The following is a 23,923-nucleotide window of genomic DNA, read 5'->3' on the forward strand; positions in this document are numbered from 1 at the left end:
AGGATCCGCCTTAACTAATGACCAATATAATCCTATTATCTGAATATATTGATGCTTGTAATTGCTTTCTACTTGTTGTGGAATAATAAATCACAATAATTTTACTGTATAATTTTAGAGAGCATTGAATGGCTTCAAAACCGAAGGATTTCTTTGGCACCTCCAACTGTTTAAATTAAATCCAATGATTTTAGAAGTATAAGAAAAATTAACACAAGATATAAATAAAATATATATGCGATTTGTAACATTTGGGATGGGAAAGGATACGTTTATAAGTAATAATAGTGTTTCAAGGATCGGTGGATCGGTTCACATAAATGGGTGGATTCTTTTGACGAGACTATTATTTGCATTATTCTGAGTTACCCTACGATGAAATGAGTCCTAAATTCACAACTATTTACATTTAATAAAATGCAACCTGTTCCTCGAGTTAGTTTCGATTTTTTATGTTAGCTTACAGTTTTGGTTTTTTAACTGCTTAAAGGGGTTAGCACAGTAACAGTAATTGCATTTACTTACTGGATAACAACCCTAAATTGTTGATATATTTTTTCAGTACCATTATATTGGATATGTAAAGATAAATTAAAATATAAACTATTAAAATGCCTAAATCGTATTCCCTCTCAAATGGTTAGTTAACAAATAAAAAGCAAATAAAAATGTAAAGTGCATTTAAAATAAGAATATAAAAGTAAATGTTTCCTATCAAAATCCTGTACAAATTAGGCCACATTTCGCATGGGCATGCAAAACTAAATGTTCTTCAAAAATCCATTTAAACATTGGTTTCAAAAATATAATAGCTATAGCATAAATACTTAAGCTTTCAGCAAGAGACGTTCAAAAAATTGCATAGTCTCGACAAAAAGTTTTTTTTATTTTGCTTTGGGATTTGTTGGGAAGATATTTGGGTATAAAATAAAGAGAGGCAATACAAAATTATGCTGTTTTGAAAGTTCAACTAAATTCAAAATATTTAATGGATAAAACCATTAAAATAGGTTCCAACGATGCTCAAAAATATTCGTGATCGTTTCGGGGTATGCGCTTTTATTATATACATTTTTCTTAAACCTATAAACCTGTCACCAAAAATAGCTGAACTGTTATAAGCATTTTCATACCAACTTCTCTCCCTTAGTTTTTTTTTTCTTGTTTTGTGTTAGTTTTGATTTGTTTCAAAAAATGTTAAAAATCAATTCGCTCTTTGGCATCTGCACTCGGTAAGCTTTTGTTTTTCGCCAATTTTACGCACTATAAACTAAACAAAACAATTTGAATAAACTAAAAATATTATTTTGTATTTTATTTTTATAGACGCAGATCTCCATCGATGTGGCAAAAAACTTGCATCGCTGCATATCAGGCTCTATTGTACCTACGACTTTTTGCGGTCTTGTAAGTTATTGAAATACAAATTAAAAGAAAGGTGCAGTTTGAAAAGAAATCAAAAGCAAAAAGATAACATATACAGATATAGATACAAGCCGCTTGAGCTGTCTGAACTTGGTAGATGCTAAGCATCTGTCACTGAATAAGTTAGTAAAACAAAAAGTTTCGTTTTTTGAAAATAAGAACTTTAAATTAAAATAATAAGACTTGGTTAGTAGGGACATGGCAAACTCATAATTGGGGTAATCGATTCATAAGTTCATAGGCTAAATGAAAAGCGAACACTTACGTCAAGCGGCTTCTTGAGTACAATCCAACCGGACTCAGCCTGAATCTCAAAGTATTCCAGATCGTTGGGATTGAAGGGAGCAGTCAGGCTGTATACTATAGCTCCATTGTTATCGGCATCTTCATCGGAGGCAGAGACACGAAGGATGTTTGTGCCAATGCTGGCATCCTGCTTTACATTCTCCACGTATTTCTAGAAAATCCGTGAATGTGTAATACATTTTAGGACTGATCGTTTTTTTTATGACTCACCTGTCGATCGAACAGTGGCGGATTATCGTTTACATCTGTGATTTCCACGGTGAAGGAGCAGACACCCTCTAGACTGGGATCACCCTGATCGGTGGCCTTAACTGTGACGGACACGAACTTGCCATCATCTCCCTCGCGATCGAATACCTTGTTGGTGGACACCTCTCCGGTCTCCTCGTCCACCGTGAACTTTGTGCCTTTCTGATTTGGTTGCTGAACAATTGAGTATTTCACCTGTCGAAAAACATGCAAAATGGTTTAGTGATTGATTACTATTAAAGCTGCCGAGGCACTCGACCTCCACACACGACATGCACTAAGCAGTGCATTGAACTTGGTAGGCACGAAAAGAAAATTATGGCTAAATCTCGTCATGAAATCACCCTATCGCTTCCACACACATGCAGTTAATTCAATTAGGTGTGGGTAATCATGTTTGCGTTGGCCTCAAAACACAAATAACGTATAATTAATCAGGTTTGGTGACCGAAAGGGGAATGTAATTAGGGAAAGGATAATCAAAAGAGGTATTAAAGTGGGGATTGCTATTACAAGTATATAGTATATGCATCTAAATTAGTTAATCCGAAAATGAGTGGAAGTTTTCCAGTGCTTAATCGATATTAAAAGCAGTTGATATCACCTGTGGGGTTTTGTTGTATGAAATATTATGAAAATTATATACATACACACATTTAGAAATGTTATCTAGTGAAATGTTTCAATGCATTCTTGTGTTGTCTTATTCTTGATGTCTTCATACAACAAAATATTTTAGCTACAATTTTCCCTAGGAAACAATGCGGGCATTATATTATTTACCTGTCCATTCACACCCTTATCCTCGTCGGTGGCCACAACCTTAATGACAGGACTTCCATTAGGAGCTCCTTCCTCGACTTTCGGATAATAGGTACTGCAGTCCTTGAACACTGGCTTATTATCGTTGACGTCGGTGATGAATACCACGACCACAGCAGTTGAGGTGTGGATAGTTTGGTCTCCATTCACACAACAAGATCCATCGTCCATGGCGGTGACGTTCAGCTCGTACTTGTCCTTGTCCAGGGATATGGCCTTATTATGCAGTCGGATAACACCGGTTATGTCCTCGATGACAAACTGACCCGATGAAGTGCCGCCGCCCACGAATCCAAACCGCACGTTATCACCGTCCTTGTCGGAGGCTACCACAGTGGTAACCAAAGTGTTTGGCCCGGCATTCTCATCCACATTGGGGGTATACACTTGCTGGGAGAACTTGGGCTCCTCATCGTTCTTGTTTTTGGTGTAAACTCGAACTGTAGCCACTCCCGATTTGGGCGGTTCACCCTTGTCCTTGGCAGTCACTATGAACTCATAATAGGCATTGTTGTTGTCCGCATCCAGTTGCTTGTTGTTCACGATGATTCCGTTCGAGTCCACGGCGAAATGATCATCGGATACTAAATATTCGATTTCCGCATTTGATCCGGAATCGGAGTCCATGGCTTTAACGCGAAGTATGCTTGTTCCCAGCGGAATGTCCTCGTCCACATTGTGCGCCTGGTAGTCGGGCAGCTCGAACTTCGGCGCGTTATCATTCACATCCGTAACGCGAATGGTGAGCTGAAAAATAATGTAAGTTAGTTTTTGAATTCTATATTTAAAGATTTTACTACTTAAAAGATTTTTATATGCTTTTTAATACCTCCGGCTTATGTCATTAAATTTTATTTAAATAACTAAGGCCAACTTTAAGCTCCTTTCACAGGAAATATGTATGATAAAGCTTTTCTTCTCAATCTTTTCTGCGACTTAACCCATCGAAAAGAATATGTCATTTACTCACATCAACGGAGGTTGAAAATCCTCCCGAATCCTCGGTGGCTGTCACAATCAGCGAGTACACGTGCGGCTGTCGCAGATCCTCAAAGTCCAACTCCTTGGCCAACTTGACAATACCCGACGTGGGTCCGATGTTGAAGGTGCCGGCTCCTTGGCCCTGGGCCTTCAAAGTATAGCGAATTTCGCGGTCTGCGAACGACTTGGCCTTAATCGAAATGATGCTGAAAGGATACGGATACGAAAAAGTTAGCAAAGGGAAATTTAAAATTTGCTTGCATATTTTATGTCCATCCACAGACCAAACCAAGCTCTGTGTGTGTGCTTGTCACTCGCACCACTGCCTTTTGACAGTTGTTTTCCCAGCGGAATTTCAATGAGCACAAGCCCACATACACAGATCAGGTCCTACACACGCACACTCCCACATGGCCGTCTAGTTCACATTGTTATGCATAACTTTTATTGGCAGCACAAGGAAATTTGCATGCACTTGTCCAAAAAATGCCAACGAAACAGCTTGCTCTGTTCGTTCCTTTAATTTACGTGTATTTTTTTAAAAACCTTTAAAGTTTTCTAATATTTGTGGTATCATTTAAATGATTTCAGTCCAAATGGATGAAATTTAAATGTCTTTAGAGCATAATTTAAATTTGTTTTATTGTGATTTTTCATAGTGTTCCTATTAGCATTTTATGGGCACTGCGGTATACTTTCCTACTTTTTTTAGACTTACTCTGAATCCTTTTTCTGGTTTTCCGGGATCTCGGCTTCATAGCTGGGCATATAGAACTGCGGTGCTCGTTTGCCGCCCACGATTGAAAGTCGCTCCTCGGGAGTACTCTGAAACCTGCGATCATCGACCTTTCCGTTTTGATCCTCGGCCTTCACATACAGCACATACTCCATGTCCAGTTGGAAGAGATCCGTGCCCCTGGTCCGCACGACACCAGAACGCTCGTCCACCTCGAAACGTCCACCAGTCCGATCGCGAACGATGAAGTAGTGGATATTGTGATCCGTATCGGGATCTCGGGCCTGGAGGGTGAACACTGGAGTGTTGGGTGGTGCATTCAGCTGAACCACCGCCTGCATGGGCAGTGGCCGGTTGATGAAATAGGGGGGCTCGTCGTTCACATCCTTCACCAGGATTATCACACGCTGGTTGTCCGTGTACTTAATGCCAGCTGAAACACACACACGGAAAATTTGTGAAAGGGAAGCATGAGACATTTTTTGTGTTCTCTGTTGGTTTGTTTGGGTTTTGGCTTTTTCGGGCGGTTGCCGAAACTTTTGCCTTTTGTTATTTCAACTAATGGATAGTAAGTAAGGGGGAAGCCCCCTTTTGCAATTTAAGACTGTCGGGTTTCGGTTGAGCCATTGAAATGCAATCAGCCGGAAAAGCAGTCTCAAGGCAAGGCCAAAGCCTGGCACACACGGGTTTCGCTCTAAGGCCGCACTAAAGTGTTGAAATGATTATTATATTTAAATTTAGGAAATATGTTAGACACTACAACTACAATTTAACTGACAAACTTAGACCATTTGTCAGTTGAGTAATTTATTATCCAACATTTACATATAACAAGTTATATTTCTCTTAGCAAGCTTTCGCATCTAACAAGTTACTTATTTGAATTCCTTCAGCTAACGAAATGCCTCAACTTTTAATTTCCACTAAACATGCACACAACAAAATGGTTAAAGCTGAAAGAAATCAATAAAAGGCCAAGAAGGACGGAGGCACAGAAGTAATGCAGGGACGCAATTTTTTTTCATTGTACTACCTTGTGCAAAAAATGTCTGCACCGGAAAATTCCAATCATGTTGTTGGGCTCCTCCCTATTTTTGCTTTTTTTTTTTTTTTTTTTTTTTGGTTAGGACAAACAAGAAGCGGTAAACGAGGGGAACCCCAAGCAGACGGACGCTTATTAGAGGCGTGTGTATTTTTTTTCGCAGCTGGGGGGAAAGTGTGGGTGGTGGTAGGTTGGCTGAAGTAGCGGGCAAATAAAGCAGACGATTTACCTGCCCCCTTAAACAACACAGACAAATTCAAGCGATACATAAAAAGTGGCAGCGAGAAGAAATACAAAGGAATGGAAGCGAAAAAGAAGTGAACCAAAATAAGGGTGAAGCATGTGTAATTTCTCAAGAGCAGCAAAGTGAATTGTAAACAGGTAGCAGAGGCTAACCCTTAACCCGTGTAAGCAAATATTGCAATTGAAACAAAGACGCAAAGACGCAAGGCGGCGAAGAGTTGGCCAAAAAAGAAAACGCTGGAAATAAACAGCATTTTCGCTCAACAGATGCACAGAAATTGCATGAAAAACTTTTTACCCATCGCATAGGGAAAATTCAACGGATCCGGGTGGAAAAGTGAGAGGGCACAACTTGGCAAAGTTATTTTCTGATTCTTGCCAACTTTTGTTATTTTCCTGCCAGCTTGGCATTGTAACGCTTTTCTATGGCTTATTGTGCTAGTGCCAAGCAGGTAAAAAATCACAAAAAAATAATGCCATTTTCCACACACATATATAACTTGAAATTTAAATAATACGAAGCGAGTTTTATTGTTATGACTGTGTGTGAGCGGTACTAATGTGCATTGGGTTCCTTCATGAGGCACGAGCAGCAGCCAACATGGCGGATTTCCGTGGCGACAATGCACACGATGGCTTGGAAAATGGTCGGTGGAAAGCGGGGAAAATGCCTTTTGTAGTCTGGCAATAGAATGTGAATGTGCGGCTGGATTAAAATGCGAAGCAAGAGCAAGATGGATTTTCATTATGTTCGGCGCTGCAATGAGCACGAACAAATGTGATTTGTGATTAAGTTCTCACGGGGAAAGTAAAAAAATCGTCACTATTTGAAGCACTTTCAAGAACTGTTGTCGTTGAGCACATTCATTAAGAGTGAAGGTTTTATGTATTCCAGAGTTTCTAAATAATCATTCATTATTCCACCCTTACTAACGATATTGCTTAGTATATGCATACATATTCAAGTTTAAAAGTTTCAAAAACACATATGTGAATATTGTAAAATGTTGCATCTCACTTTTAGACCTTAGTAACATTTGTAATCAAATCATAATCTACCCTTTAGTTCAGCGCGTGCTTCCTGCTCAAGGCATTTTTAGTGAAGTATCCTACAATTTACACCCGGAACATGTAGTAATAACGAGCCATCATCTTTGCCACTTAGCCTGCGCACATTCGTTTCAATTTAATGAAACTCCTTGGCGCTTCCCCTAAAACACTTTCATCGCTTCCTCAATGCGAGTACCTATATGGGTGTAGCCTTCTCTTATCAAAAATGCCATAAGTATACCCGCACACATGCACATTAAGTGACTGTCACACGCGCTGCGAACTGGGGGATAGATCCTTGAGGAGTCAAAACCATGCAGCTACTATAATACTCGTAATCACTGCCAAGGGATGGCGTTTCCCCACCCCAACGTACTCCCTTCGCAGTCATAGCCATAGCCATTGTCATCATAAGCTAGCCAGGGGGATGCAGTGCCAGGATCCCAAGGAGATGCGATTAAAGGGGGTTGGGATGCATGCAAACAGGGGCGTAGCTCAGGGGGGCAGTCAGAGGTTAGCACTAAATGAAACACCCAAAAGCAGACGGCAAAGATTTTGTACCGCCTTTGTCTCCATTCCCGTTTGCATTGCACTTCAGACGCGCTTCGGTAGTATAACGAAAAAAAAAAAAAACGTGCAAAAATGGTGGATAACATATTCTGAATAACAGGATAACTAGCCTTTGATAGGCGAATTTCTATTACCCTTACAGACAATTATGTACCGAGTACTGACACAAATTTGCTACCTTCTAGTCTTACTGTGCTGCTAAAATAAACTCTATTCTATGTTTTAGCTAATGAATTCCATTATGTAACAGAGCGATTTATTTAGATTAAATAATGTATTTTTTAATGTATTGCGTATGCACTGTGAAGGCTGAAGAAAATGATAGGCAAAGTGCCACGAGGTTAAAGTTTCTAACAACTGAAAACTGCTGCGGTAGCACCTATACTCCTCTCTTTCTTCCTAAGTCACTTCATCTCTTTCCCTTTTCGAGGAGTGCAGGAACAAAACAAAAGTCCAGAAGAAAAGTGCGAGACTGTCGTCGTGGATAGAACAAACAAAGCTGCTTATTGTTTCAATGGATTAAGTGGAAGGCGGCCAAAGTGAGAGAAGCTGCACTGAGCGAAAAATGGTTAGCTCGTGGAGCTCAAGCCAAAGGGAAAGAGACACAAAAGGCAGCTGCTCAACACAGCTCAGACGATTTTCAGGGGATGTGGCTCAGCCTCGGTGGTGCCATCTTCAAGTGGGTGCCAGCTTGAATCTTCCAAGTTCCATCCACTTCTAACCGCCACCCCAAGATACCACCACATTTTCCATTGCGGAAGCAAACGAATCTGTGAGATGAGCGAATAAAAATTGAATTTGTTAGGCAAATTGACATGTGAAACTTGTGCTACGTGCTGCATTAACGTCATTTTCCTCTATGCAAATATAATTTGAGAGTTTACGTTTCGTGGAATTACTTTTGATACGTCCTTTGGCGGATAATGTGGTGTTATTGTATTCTGCACGCTAATGATTTATGATTTCAATTATTATTATATAAATTCATCCTTTTATGTCCCGTCAATCACTAATCAAATTCATAATTTTTCGCTACCAATAATGAAAACATCGAGAAAGAACAACGCATCAACCACTCGCAAAATGTTCTCAATTTTTCACCGCAATTTAACGGCAACTTAGCCTTTATGGCATTGGTAAGGGGACCCAGACCCACCTTTATGACACCCCCGCGAAGCCCGAAAGCAGAACGATTTACACCCCACCGTGTTCGACATAATCAAGAGGGTCAAAATGCGGTTCAGTTTGGCTCGGTTCGTGGCTCTCGGCTTGATTAAAATGCAGTCAAGTCGAAACTTTATTCTTTGGACCAAGACTCAGGTACGCGAGTTCCAAATGAATTTCTTCATTTTTCGCTGCGGTTTGAATGGCAAAACTTGGCACGCTGGAGTCAAGGGTCGTGGATAAGAACGTGCTGGAAATACAAGCACAATGTTGAGCAGCAGTTTTCCCCCGAAATATTTTTATGGCTGCTGTAATATTTCCCCTTTACCAAGGGCCAAGAGCCCCATGTTTTTTATGACCATCCTTTGGCCATGGGCTTAATGAAGCTGTTAACAATGGATTCCGGGGGTTTTGAGCAAGAATGTAGAAAAAGCCATGGCCAAATATTGAACATACGTATTGATTGAAGCTAATTCGGATTGAAGTTTCTCTTTTCTGCTCCGCTATGATTGCACTAGAGGAAAGTAGCAGAGACCCGAGGAAACGGTAACGGGGGGAAGTATAATCGAATCTGAGAGTTTGGGCAAGCTCATGGGATTCTGGGACCCACTGCAACTGATGGAAAAGAAGTTGAAGTTGAGGAAATGAATCAAAAGAAAAACTTTTGCCAAATAATGAACTACAACGAAATGTTCTTGTTTTGTTTCTTTTTGAAAAATCGTTTGTGATGAATAACCTCTCATCTGGCAGGGGAAAAGAAAGGGGAAAGAAGATATTAAGTACATTTCATTGTAGTTACAAAGTCAGAAATGGATTGAATAGTTAAGTTTGAAATTTTATTCCTTTAAAAGAAAACAAAGTAAATAACTACCAAGATTTTCTTTAAGAACCTGATTTTTCCCGATGAATGACATACTTGCAGTCATTACAAAATTTGTCTCTGCGAATTGCAAGCTAAGAAGCGTAACTTATGGCATATCCATCCATGAGATGCAGCCTCCGCGGGGAGTCCTCAATTTGAGATGACGCTATTGAGTTACTTAACAGCCAAGCAAATGAGTTAACACCTGGACAGGTAGAACTAAGAGTGTGCCACTGCAACGGAAACTTGCGAGGAATCTGAGGTGTGACAACGAGTTTGCCTGTCGTTGGCGTTTGTTGGAGGATGGAAACTGGGGGGGGGGGGGGAAAACTGCCTGCTTTCGAATGCAAAGATATGCAAGACTGCAGAAAATGAGAAAAAATAGAGAGGACGGAAAAGAGGTCCCGCCTGTGGCTCTTTATCTGCTGTGCCTCGTTGCAGGCAACAAATTGGCAGTTGCAGATAAAGATAATGTTATGACTTCTGTTGCCACCGAACATAAAAACCAGCACTTTATCAGGTGTCATATTTCCCGCGCTGCTTCTGATAAATAAACTTGGCAATTTAGATGCACAGTCCTATGTGGACACATTAAACGGGGCGAAATGCCATTTGACAAGCTTAGGCGAAGACACATGGCCCCTCTTCGCTTTTCGCCAACCATCGCAGACACTTTAATTGCCAATTTCAGCAAAGAAGAAGGATGGGCAAAAAAATATAACCAACATTAATAAATTAATTTGCACGCACTGGCAAAGAAGGCGAGCGATGAGCGCCACGACTCAATTAAAATGCTCGTAATCAACTTGGACCTATGGCGCATATACGACACGACTTAAGGGAAATGAATGAAAAGGAGGCTAAGCTAATGACGCTTTTATACGGAATGACATTCTTTGGATATACAACTTAGCTTATAACTAACTGATTTTAACGTATCATATAAGTCACCAAATGATTTATATCCGTTGGCAGAATTCACTTAAAATTTCAATTATCTTTTCTTGCTGGCAAATCCGCTCGGAAATCTTCATCGATTAGGCTGGCTTAAAGCTAATCAAACTAGATAGCGATTTAGCCGCACTTCTCCTTTGTTCCACCTGACTATTCACCATTCTTTTCACCCAGAAACTCTTTTGCATACACAAACACACTCTGAAGCCCGAGCAAATGAAGCGAAATTGCGCACATGGCGGACATTAAGCGAAAATTAATGAAATTTTCCGATGGCGCCTCGCCTCCAGTGTAGACGCAGTTTAGCCGAGCTTTATCACCGGGTTCTAGGTGTTCCGGGTGTTCCTGTTCTCCTGTTCTCCTGAACGAGCTTCATCCAATCCGTTGTTATCCGGGGGCTGTCGTGAGCTTGATTGAGTTTGATGGCGATTGTGCTGCGCCAACTGCGCTGCCTTGATTGCAATTTCAGCCATGATGTTACCCACCCCGATAGCCAAAGGCGTCAAGTCACGCCCCCCTGCATACCAATCAGGTGGAGATTGTGGCGGTGGGGAGCGGGCAGGGGCTGGTAGCGGTTAGGTTCGGAGGTTGCAGGTTTTCCCCCATCTCAGGTGGCAGTCAGTCATTTAAGGCCTCTGGCAGTGGCACGAGACATTAGTTTTTCCCACCTCCGCTGCTCCTTTTGCATGCTCTTAGCTAAGCACAGGACTTTGGCTTTTGATTGATGAGCAAGCCAAGCAGAAGTTGACTTTAAGTTACCAACATAAATTTCACTTTGGTTTGAGGCAGTCGGCTGCCAACTAAGTGACATAGAAATGCACTGAACTGTGGGCATCGCCGATAAAATAATGTGAGGTGCACAGATAGAAATTATATAGGGCATCGAAGCCACTGATATCTTAACTAAAATCATTGAAATATGTTCTCTAAGCTTAAATAAACTTGAGTCTTTAAAACAACACTTATAGGGGTGTCTAAATGATTTCGACTTTGTTATTGATAGTATTTTATAGGATACTTTTCAATTTCGTTGTATTCTTGTGATTCCCGATACAAATACTCGACTATTCTTTGAGTGTACAAAATATGAAAAATATTCTTCCTCAATTTCATTGATTTGAATCATGCCAGTCCCCCAGAGGTGCATAAATCAAAAACTCCACGCCACTTCATTAGGATTTCTCCCCACGTTTTCATCACTCCTGCACCCCTAAAAGTTCAACCCGGGAAAAATTATAGTTTGGGTCATAACCATTACCGCATTTAATATGCATTTTTATGAGCCTTACTTTCCAATAATAATAAGCAGCGGCTAAAGCGGGATGCCATAAGAAATAATGTGCCCACCAGAGAACTGCAAGGGTGGCACTTTTTTACCACTCGACTCACACCCTACAATTTTGTGTGCGGGTGCTACTCGCCACGCACATCGCGGGTACTTACAAACACACAGTATAAATCTGAACATGCAGACAAGACACCCCGTTGTGTGCGCACCCGAATCAATACGGTGTTTTGCGTCGCGGGTGCCGCTCACACAGTGCCTAAAAAGGGATGAGTGAGAAAAACACTTGTGGGTATACCGTTAAACACATGGGTGTTTCCAAAAATACTCGGGTGTTTCCAAAAATACTCGAGTGGTCTCGTAGGTAGTCGAGTCAAATGGCGCCATACATAATGATTGTTGAGTTCTTGTGTCTTTGGTCCAGTGTCTCGGCTGTTAATTGCCCCTTTTTTGTTTTTTACGATGCAATTACTAGCTTGTTAGGATTCAGTATTATTTGGAAGCCAAAGGAAAAGGTCACAATAATGGCAGAAGCGGCTGATTTCGTTAAAAATAAAATTAACAATGGAACATACTCAGTTGCCAATAAACATAAAGGAAAAAGTGTTATTTGGAGCATTTTATGTGACATTTTAAAGGAAGATGAAACTGTTCTGGACGGATGGCTGTTCTGCAGGCAATGCCAGAAAGTGCTCAAATTTTTACACAAAAACACCTCCAATTTATCCCGCCATAAATGTTGTCTAACATTAAGACGACCAACGGAATTAAAAATTGTTTCGGAAAACGACAAGAAAGTAGCTATTGAAAAATGCACCCAATGGGTTGTCCAAGATTGTCGGCCGTTTTCTGCAGTAACCGGAGCCGGATTTAAAAATTTGGTGAAGTTTTTCCTACAAATCGGCGCTATCTATGGGGAACAGGTAGACGTCGATGACTTACTACCTGATCCAACAACATTAAGTCCTTATATTTAATAGATACTTTTTAAGCCCACTATGTTTTTATTATTTAGATTGAGACATTAAAAAACGTAAAAATCAACAAATGCCGTCTTTAATTGCAATTACTTTATGTGTTTGAAATGGGAGGCACCCATTGAGTCCATCAAAGAGCAAAGACATGAGCACAAAAATTTTCTTGGGTATTCCCTTTTACCCTTCATTTCTTATACCCGTCACGCTTCCACCCATACAAATTTTAGGCGTACAAAAAATGACCAGAGAACTGCAGCCCGCATACAAAAAATGACCTGCGGCCGATCGTTGACTGTGCGTCCACTCACCCATACGGCTCTTGCGCAGCAGGCCTCGGGTGGTTTTTTTACTCGTAACAAAAACACAACGTCGGTAAAACACTCGAGTATTTTGTGTTGCCGCAAGTAGGGTGTCAAAAAAAACGGGGTGCCTAGAGTACCGAGTGTTTATCGGGTGGACGTAGAGTGCGAGTGGCGGGCTGCAGTTCTCTGGTGCCCACACACACACACACTCACAAAAAGAGAAAGCACTCTCAGATAAGGAGCGCGCACAAAAGTATGCTATGAAAACCGTAATCATAATCGTAAAGCTTAGCATGTATATATTCTGGATCCTACTGATTTGTGTTTCGCATGTGCGGCATACCAAAAAACGAGAATAGAAAGGAAATCTCTGCCTGAAATCGAGCCACTGGAAATTGCTCAAATTAAATGCAAATACCGAAAAATATTTAAATGTTTCAGCGCATTAAGCTATGTAAATTGTTGTCGTTGCCGCTGTCCGGGGACTGACACGCACTTTCCATTCAATAAAACTGCAACCACACAATGGCACATCAATTTACACAGACTCTCGCACTGAGAGGGCGCCGATAAAATGGGATGTGGGGCTGGCAAGTGTCCAGATCACACAACAACATCTGGCATGTTGTCATTAAAGGCCAGGCCAAATAACCCCCCCAAAAAACAGGGGAACTTTCAAGGGGATGGCCTAGAGCACCCTGTGTAACATGTAACATCAGTAAATGAATTAAAAACATATAATTTTTTATATTACATATTTTTACTATGTAGGTGGTATATTTTTTTTAATATTTATATGTAATATTTTTATTAAGAAAATAATCATTATAAAAATTTTTAAAAGGGGACTCTAATCAACATCCCTTCTGCATTACGTTTGGTAATGGTTTATTGCCAGCTTACAATGAAAGCCAAATTGAATCTCAACACCTCTATTAGTTCGCCAGTGTTTGCCGTACAGGAAACATGCTCTTTTCATTGGATTTTCATCCAAGCCAAACCACACACAGAGTATCAACAATGTCGAGCGTTAAATGAATGGCAGTTGGACCACCTCTACGAGCGCGAGCATTTTGCATTTTAATGAGTAAACACAGTGCCGGGCAAAATGGGGGTAACTAAGGGGCATGGCTGCCCCATGGTAGAGGGGGCAGGATCGCTGGTGTGAATACCGCAACGCTGCATATGCAAAGTGTGATTGGTCCGAAAAAAAAGGAGAACAGAAAAATAGTGGTATGGCGAGCAAGGACTTTCCTTCTGTTACCCCACTTTCAATACGAATTTCTGGTGTTTTTCCAAGAATTTTTTTTAACAGCTGCCCAGCTGGGGAGTTTAGAGGACTACGATTTTCCGCGAACAATTTGTATTTGCAATGTGAAAACAAAATGGCCACTGAACACGGCCAATCCGCAGGACATTTCCCCAATCTGTCCCCTTTTTGGCACACCTGCTGTTTGATTTGTGTTTTTCTCACTCGAAAAATGGTCTCTGGTTTTTCTCTTTTCGTTTTCATCAAATAGCCAATGCGGTTAACAGTGAAAAACTCTGTGCTAAATATGCTTTTCTGTTGTTTTCCCGCTGCTCTTATTTAAGTCACACAATTTACGCTACCAAAAAGTGAACGGGGAGGAAAATTATTTATTTCGCTTGGACAAGCAAGTGTTTATTGATTTAGCTCAGTAAAAGTTTGTTCAGCGATTTTTATCTGTATAAACATTCAGAAGCCTACGTCTGCATAAATACCGTAATAAAAGATACTAGATTGTGTTCAAATCATTTAATATGTCCCTTAATTTTATTACATTTTTTTTAATGTTCATCACGAATTATGCAACATGCGATAAAAAAAGCTTTACTCAACCATATGAAAAATTAATCATTTTTATTAATGTGATTCTTTGTTGCTTTATGCATCATTATAATGTGACAAATGCGTGTGGCTTTGATGATGACCAAAACATGTGTTTAAAAGCGTGTTAAATATTTATATATCTTAGTCTGACATCTGACGTCAATGTCGATGCGTTTGGCTAATTTAGTTAGAGCTTGGCCATAATCAAATTCAATGACATGTGAAATTTTCACGGATCAGTTCACGCCAAACCGAACGATATCGCCTACTCAAGTGTGAAGATTTTGTGCGTTAACTTTTCATCAGCCAGCGAGCTAGCGATTATTATTGCGGATAACAACTTCATCGCTCTTGGTCCTGCTAATTGGACCGTGACGTGTGTGCTCACAACGCCCACAAAAACACAAATCACAGACTGGCAACTGTGATAAATAACTGCCGCAAGAAACCGTCAAGCCACAGGCCAATTGTACTAGTGTATTTCCAACGACCCCCGATCCATATACCACCACCCACCCACCATATACGTTACCCCGTTTTTCCCATTTTTGCAATGCAAATCGAGTTGCCTGCCACGCACAGAATGAAGTCTCCGAACTGTGGACTCCGGACTACGGCCTCGTGTGCTTACGGGTTCCGTGTACGGATACGGGTTCCCATTGCGCCGTGCTTGGTATATTGTAATAAACGCAATTTGTATCATGAATTATTACTGCGGCGAACTGGCCGCACGAATGTGCGGACTCAACTCAGCAAAACCCAGAGCAGAACCCAAGTTCAGCGGGATTTGGGACACAGAAACACTCTACAGATAGCCCAAAATAACATTAAATTGGATAGTTAAGCATAAATACATGCATGTAGTAAAGCATAACTTAGGGCAAGTAAACTGTAGCTAGAAATATATTTTATGGGGTAAATGAATTTTGGTTTATAAGGCTAAAAGGCTTCAAATGCATCCAGAAACTCATATACCTCTCCGAAACAATTTAACATTTTCTGCAAACCTAACGAGAGCTAAGTACAGCAGTCCGGCAAATGACGTTAGTTCGAGCAAACTTGGTTGAAAAGTATAAAATTGCTGTGCCAACAAATTGGGAACAAAATTCACGGAAAAAAATACATGAATTAAAAAGGATCCAGGGCTAAGATACAGTATTGAAATACATTTTCAGCGCGTACTATGCTTCAGTACTTTCGCCACAAATAGTTTTTTATTAACTTGCCGGACTGGCAGTCAATAATTTTTAATGCATAGAATAAAATTCGCTGCCGCCATTTTATAGAAATAGTTGAGAAGTGATGAAACTAAGCCAATCTGGGAAAGATTGAAAGCCAAACTTTAGCCGGCTATCGGCAGAGCTTAAAGTTGATTTTATGAATCCGAATCAATAATCCCCCAGGCTTGTACAACAATAAAGTCAGAGCTCAGCAAATTTTTTGGCGTTGTCAAACATTTGTGCTCAAGTTTTCCTATAAAGTATCTATATGCTTTCGTACATATATAAATCTTGCTTTATCGGAGGGTGGATTCTTGGCTTCCAGGCTTCGACTTCCTCGGCTTGTTTACTTTTGTGCTTTTCGCAGCCGTCGTCTCTGTTTACTTCGTACTTATTATTCCATTTGTCGTTTAGTTTTCTAAGGGCTTTTCTTCCTGTTTTGACTGCCCAAATGGGGCGCCATTACTTATGCCCTGGACGCCATTATATTTCTCTGTGTGTGTTTCTTATTGCAGTCGCAGTCGCCAAAAGCTAAAAACACAAAACAAACAAAATAAGCCGCGTTCGGAATGCTTCCTTCTTTTTTGGACGCAGTGCGCATCCATCTTTGCCGAAATTTCCCATTTTCCCATCCGTCTGCCGCCATGGCAACATGGTCGCAATAGACGCCATTTTGTTGCCACATCTCTTGGTGGAAATCTGTATCTGTATTCGTGGCTCCATGTATGCGAGGCCTCCACGGTTATGCTCCTTTGCACTGTAGCCTGCCCCTAGGCGTTTTTGCCCCCCGTTTCTGCCGTTCGCTCCCCGTCTGCCTCAGTTTGGGATTCTGTTTCTGATTCGGATCCGAGTTCGGTTCCGGTTGCTGTCGCTGGCCATTACCATTTATTTCGATGTTCCTGTCACTTGTCTACTCCGATTATATGTTAATTCGAAACTTTTTTTTTTGCCTTTCGCGAAAGTTCAGCGTTTATTGAACTCTGGCAAGTGAAAAGAATCAAGGCACAGTATTTTAAGCCACTTTAAAATGCCCAAACAAACTCACAGTTAATTGACAGATTAAAATAAGAAAAAAAGCTCGCAAAATATAAATGATTCCCATTCGTGCATATCAATTTTACAAAACAAACAAAAAGAGTAATGGTCAAGATGAGTTATGCGTTCATTTTCCTTGTATAAATAACTAATTAATGAACTTTAAATAAAAACTTTTATTCTTAAAAAACAAATAACACCTAAGCACATTAAGTGGAAATACAATATATGAGAAACAATATTTCCACTCAGCACGATTTGTACGTATAAATTTATGTCAATTATGATGTACAGCAAAATCAAGAAATTGTATACTTTTTAATCAATCTGATTTTTTGTTGCTTTAGATCAAAGTCCATTGAACATGGTTTTGTCCAGTTGCACCGTACACGATTTTTCAATATTTATTGTAAGTTTTCCTATGTCAGTCAAAATGCAAATAAAGTTGGTAAATTGATTTTGCTTGTTCAGATGCTTGTCAAAATAAAAATGTGGCCTAATAAATATAAGCAAATTTAGTAGGAACAAGGAAAATCAAAAAGGTCAAGCGGTCGTGTAACATGTGGAAATTTGATCAACAAAAGTGACCTTTTATCATTTCCGAAAAATGTCCAAAGACATCCGCAAAAACGGAAAGAGCCATTCGAATGGATTTCCAATTAGACAGAAGCGAATCAACTCGCATGGGAAAGTATGAGATTTGTATTCGCATTGTTTTAACGCAATGTCAAGTGAGTTAAAAGGGAAAGGTTTGAACACGCGGTGTTTAAAATGACATTATCGCAAAACCTATTATATATTCACCCTGCTCAGCTGTCATATTGAAAAGTCTTTGCCAGGCATCCTGCATCCACCATAGAAAATTTATATAGCGTCACTTTTCCAGCATTTTCTCCTAAACTTTCTTTTCCATATCCCCTCGCCGGCACTTGGAATTTAGGCCAAAACACTTTTGAAGCTTGCAACATGGCGCAGATGTGGGTTGCAAGTTTACAAATTTCCAAGAGCTGAAGAATCGTGGTAAGTTACACGAAATGTGTGATGGGTAAGGATGATAACATTTAGCAAGTTATGTATTTGCTCATTATTACCATACATTAAAAATTATAAGGTGATTCAATCTAAAATAATTGATCAAAATCACCTGACTGACTGAAAGTTGACATATAAAATCGGTGTATCCCCCTCCATATGACATTTTCTACATAATTGATGTAAAATGTGCATAATTTATATTAAAATTAAATCGGAGCACAGTGAATTCATTAATGATTCACCGTACAGATGACAGCACTCACCGTAAACCCAATTTAAATAATTTCCATTACGGGAATAGTTTCTCACTCACTGAAAGCCTAGACTTGCATATAAAACATGAAATTAATGCTTAATTAAGCAACTTTCCACCTACAATGTGCAGTAGGTGAGTGTGTGTGCTTGTACATCTAAACTCGATTATTTCTCCAAAGAACAAGTACTAAGAAGTTTTCCTCGACGTAAACTTAAATTCTGATTTTCATAATTTATACACAAGCCAGCCCGAGGATATGCTACAATTTGCGCAGCATTTATCCAGGGCTGCTCCCTCTTAGGGTTGCCCTGCTCTCTTTTGTTTTATGACAGCCAGATGGAGTTTACGACCCAGAGCTGCGTAAAGTTTTCATATGGGGCAAGAGTCCAGGTATGACATCGCAACGGAAGTTTATATCGCAATAAAAGTTGTCAATTGCGAATAGTTGGGAATTGCGAATGGAGTCAAAGGCCGCATCTTCAAGATTGGCTCTTGGAAACTGCACCTGAGATCTCGCGGAGTTCAGCATTGATTGTGTAGTTTACACGGCAGCAACTCTACTTATACACTTTAAAAGTCTATGGAAGAATAATAACTAAAAAACCATATAGCCAATATTACAGGATTTTGGTTGCAGGTGTTTGAAATCTATGAAAGCTATTTATGTATTTTTTATAGTTTCCTTATTTTTACACTTATTCTGTTTTCATTGCAGTGCATAAATTTGATGCCTTTTCCCTGTTACCTCATTTTCTTGTGCATGTGCTTGTGTCGGAATGTCAAAGCCTTTGTTCCACCCTTTTGCCAGTGAAGTATAGCCCCCTCATCCTTTGGAGAGCTATTCCAATGCAAAAAGGACTGCATGCATTTTTGGACAGAACAATGCGCTTGGAAATTTCTAAAACAAACACACTCGCTAGCCCTGTCCCTTTCTATGCCAAAATACCTCCCTTTCTGTCATATATTCTATGTCAAATCGTGCGTATTTATTCACGGAGGGTAGAGTCAAAACTCATATTGGTTTTTTTTGGCTTTTTGGGGTGAGACAAGGAGAATTCTAATTGTTACGAGCGTTTTCCTGTTGGACCTGTCGTCACTCCTGAGCAGAAAATAAACCCAACAACCCAACCCTTAGTTAGAGAAGTTCTCATTTCTGCCAGTCCTTGTTCTCAATTTCTCCCAGTTTCGGAGGCGCATGCTCGACAATTTGTTCAATTTTCATTTGTTTCAGGTTTTGGCATTTCACGTTCCACAGATGTTGCTCTCGCTATATGTTTTTACATCTCTTTCGCCCCTTCTCCCCTCTCTAGCACACGTTCTGCCCCTCTCTTTTCCCCTTTCACAACCATCTCTTTTACGCCTTTGAATAACCGCATGTGTATTGGCGTAGCATTTTAAATGAATGAAAAATATTGTCGTAAATTTCGTGTTCACTTATGCTGCTTCTCCTCTCTTTTTGCTTCTTGTCCTTTTGGCTGGTGCAATGCTTGGTTAAGTGTTTTACATAGTAGAGTTTTCCGCTTTGCCTTCGCTTACCATTAGCCAAGCCCATATGTGCATCCTAGAATTTTCCGTGTATCTCCTCCTTGCCGCCGTACGCTCATAAATTAACTCAAGGATTCTCGGATCTAATGGAGAGCCTAGATATACTCGAAGAGTTCCATGAAATCTCGAATGTCTTGGCTAAACGCTTGAGATACTAAGCATTAGTTCAAGTGGCATAGGCAGCAGTCAAGTGATAATTTCATATAGATTTCATCAAGTGACTTGTTTACCTGATATTTGTTGGGAAAGAAGACGTAATTTGTGTTTCTATTGTGCTTTACGTTATAATTTTCAATAATTACCGACTTTTTCGTATCAAATTTAATGCCTTTTAATAGTTAAAAATACACTTTTGATAGATTAATCAGTATTGCGAAGTAGCATGCACTTTTGTCCGGGCAATCGAAGGACATTTTCCAGAGAAATGGAAAAGCCTGTGATAATGTGTGAAGGCAAACAGCGTAAATGAAAATCACTCAAACAAAAAGCAGATGCGATAGCGAATGAGAGACAGTTGCAGTTGCAAAATTTATGGAAACTGTTAATTGACTGACAGTTGAACAGTCAAAGGGGGTTGAGGGGTCACCAATCGCTGGCCGAAGTCCCAACCACGCACACAATGCGGAAAAACTGCACGGCAAAAGTTTTCCTTTTTTGTGACCATATCCCGATGTAAATGAAACAAGTGTGCGGGTGTGGAGTTCACTGAATATATTTCAACATTTCATGAACTCGTACACTGGTTGGAAAACCAACTTGGACATTCAGAGGGAAAGCTGTCAGTTGTCTGAACTTTTCATTCGACTCCTGTCAAAAGTTGGGCGCAGAAATGGGGAGGGAAAGTGTGGTTTTCGGGTTTTCCTGGATTGAGGACCAACAGTAATCCTAACTTGCTTTACAGCTGCTCAGTTGATGCCTGAATGGATTCTGGGTAGCTGTGGGTTCAATATTTGCTTATTGAGCCTCGCTTCAAATTACATTCAGTGCAGTACGATGTGTTCGACAAAACGAAGCATAACTTTCAAAGTTTAAGATTCAAAGTATTCATTCAGGTAGAAGTATATTCCTCAATATAATTAAATTTATTTTCTGTCTCAGCTATACCTTAATTTTAAAATGTATGTCCTTTTTTTACTGTGTAAAAACTACTCTCCGTTGTATCGACCGTAAATGCTTTCCATGTCAACCAAATATTTGAAAAGCAATTTTATAGCAACAAAAGATGAAGCAAAGGAAAACAAGGACAAAAATTGAAAGGCAGTCAGCACTTTTCCTGTGATCTACGTTTAATTGTGGAAATTGTGTTTTCATGCTCAGCTCAAAAGGTCGAATAAAATCGCTTTCAGATGGCTTATGTCGCCTTGGCTAATCAAAGTGAAACTCGATTGACATGGATTGTGCTATATTAAAATTTTAGACAAAGCACAAGTCTATAGATATGAAATTTACATACATTCCAAGATATTAACACTGTTTTTCAAGAATTAATTAGTACCAAGAAAGTGCATTTACCCACTAGAAATAATCTTTGTTTTATCTATTGAGCCTCAAGCAAATTCAATTAGGACAGCCTGTTCGACATTATATATGTACTTCTTAATTGCCTAACCCAAATGTTCATAATCCGATTAATTTATCGGCAATACTTTGCGAACGCATTTATTTTTCAAAAACGCTAACGAATATAATTATGCCTAAACAGCTGAACAATTTCGTGTGCTAATATGCAAGATTAAATGGACTGTGGGTCGTTTAATAAATCACTGTGCAAATACAGTAAATGCTCGCTAATTGCATTCGGAATGAAGATTTCGAATTTGAAAACTGTCATAGATCCCAACCATAAATTAAGTATGTGAACCTACATTAAATATAATGGAAAAAAAAGACATTCACTCACCATTGTGTCCCATATTTGTGATGATGACCCAAAAATCGATAGTCTTCTCTGGTCCCAACTCCTCGTAGTCCCACTTCTTTTTAACTCGCACAGCTCCGTTTGTTTCCACCGTCACCCAGGGATTATCATCCCGGATCTTGAATGTTTCCTTATCGGTCTCCTTTTCCAACTGGAACACCGATTTTCCCTCAGTGTCTCCATCAGCTTCGGTGAACTCAATCCTCTTGGTGGGTCGAACAGCTCGTGTGACACGTCTTTTCTCTCGATGATGTGAGTGATTGTTGATGTCATCGTGTTCCAGATGTTGCATTATAAATGAAACTGGTTCGGCGGCCAAAAATTCCAATAGAACCTTCGCGGGTTTTGCGCTCACCAAACTCGGGTACCTTAGATCGTGGGCTATCACCTCGATAAGAAGTTCATTTGAAGTGGGCTCTCCAGCCAGCATTATTTCGCCAGTTTGGGGTACAATAATGACAACATTACTGGGCGACTTTAGCCGATAGGCAATCTTGTCACCATCAGCATCGGTGGCCTCAACTTTTCCCATGATCGCAAATCGCTGATATGTCACACTACTGTTGCTTTCCATACTTGCAGATTTCTGTCCAGCGATGGCGAACTTGTAGTCCAGGGACTTGAAAATCGGTCTATTGTCGTTTTCATCCAACACGGTGATTTGTATTTTGGAAACTGTCCTGTCTAAACCATCGACATCTGATGCTTCCACGGACAGGTCATAGTGAGCCCTCTCCTCTCGATCCAGCGGACGATTGGTGACCAGCCAAACACCGGATTCGTCATCGCCATTAATCACCAAGGACTTGGCACTTATTTGAATGTTCTTGTTGGCCTTACGTTCCTGCAGGGCGAATGCATCATCCACGTTGCCGTCAATAATGGTGTACCGAACCTTTTTGGGTGTGGCCAGTTCTTCGTCCAGGATGGAACCGCTGAAGGCCTGCATCAGGGGCACTCCTCTCACCCTGGTACCCGCCGGTTGATTCTCCCTAACTTCACCACTGGCATCGAGTAGGGATCCAGAAAATCGCAGCATATCATTGCGGTGCATCACAAACAGCTGCAGATTGTGGGTATTGGTGGCATTGGGCGTTTGTTCAACAACCACCAACTGAACCGGACGATTGACAAGCGGGGAAATATCCGCCGTGGTCATCACCACACCATCTTCCAGTACGGTGAAGTACTTGGAGTAGTCCGTGTCCAACATGTGATAGGCAGCTGCACCAGAGTGGGAGCTACCGTTTATCTTTACAGGATGGGTTTTGAACTTTTTGATACTGAATCCAGGATAGGTATCGTGTGGCAGGACCAAGGACATTTCACTGTGATGCGACAACGAGGACTTTTCCACATCCCCGGGACTGCCGGCCAGCATGCGAGCCGCATTTTCCGCCGAAAGACCAGCAAATGTGGTCTCCTCTATGGCCAAAATAAATGGAAGGGATATCAAGAATATCGCGCAGGTGCATATATTAAATCGGTTGGTTATATAACGTTGCCTGAGCTGATTCAGGCAACGTCGTGCCGCCATTTTGCCGCGGCACTTTCTGATCCTGTTTGGTATTAACACCTTTTTTTGCGACTTTCCCTTTTCAATGTGCTCACTCTTCAATTGTTGACTTTACTATTAACACTTGACTTATTCATGGGTAAATTCCTTTGTCCAGTCTACCTTCTCCACTGCTGATCAATACATTTTTGTTTGTTTTCCTGTGGGAGGCGCAAACTGCAAATAAAGCGGGTAGAGACGAAAATTGATTTGGTGGTTAGTGGCGGTTCTCGGTACAGGTAAATATTTATGGGCATTGTGTAAAGTTTATGGGTCATTGGAGGTGAATAATTCATAGGCCAGGTGAATACATTATATTGGTGCTGCCCTGTGAGGGTTGATCAAGTATGCAGGAAAGTTTGTTTTATTGAGCTGCATATTCGCGGGCTATAAAGTATAAATATTTGATTGAGGTATAATTAAAGAACCCTGGAAAATACTTTTATTTCATAACAGGAGGCATGGTTTTATTCACTCAGAAAGCAGGTTATTAAATATTAACATTATGTAATTATATAAAAAAATATATAATCAATAAA

General features: G+C 40.3%; 1 protein-coding gene across 12 annotated transcripts in view, besides 1 other annotated feature; it reads right to left on the minus strand.

Moving 5' to 3' along the window:
• Positions 1-23,923, minus strand: part of CadN (Cadherin-N) — a 131,288-nt gene that overhangs the window by 69,100 nt on the left and 38,265 nt on the right. For 8 of the 12 annotated variants that reach the window (NM_165227.3, NM_165231.3, NM_165224.2 and 5 more), the window contains 6 exons: positions 21,812-23,561; positions 4,502-4,952; positions 3,773-3,989; positions 2,764-3,549; positions 1,942-2,175; positions 1,691-1,882 (listed from right to left, as the gene is read on the minus strand). In NM_165227.3, coding sequence (NP_724071.1) covers positions 1,691-1,882; positions 1,942-2,175; positions 2,764-3,549; positions 3,773-3,989; positions 4,502-4,952; positions 21,812-23,366 — 3,435 coding nt within the window. In that variant the 5' untranslated portion in view covers positions 23,367-23,561. Of the gene's footprint in view, positions 1-525; positions 538-1,690; positions 1,883-1,941; positions 2,176-2,763; positions 3,550-3,772; positions 3,990-4,501; positions 4,953-21,811; positions 23,562-23,923 lie in introns of all 12 variants that reach the window. The other 4 variants (NM_001032109.3, NM_001032107.3, NM_001032108.2 and 1 more) reach the window with 1 other exon arrangement.
• Positions 11,752-13,157: a mobile genetic element.

The sequence above is a fragment of the Drosophila melanogaster genome, chromosome 2L (assembly GCF_000001215.4).
Source record: "Drosophila melanogaster chromosome 2L".
NCBI lineage: Eukaryota > Metazoa > Arthropoda > Insecta > Diptera > Drosophilidae > Drosophila > Drosophila melanogaster.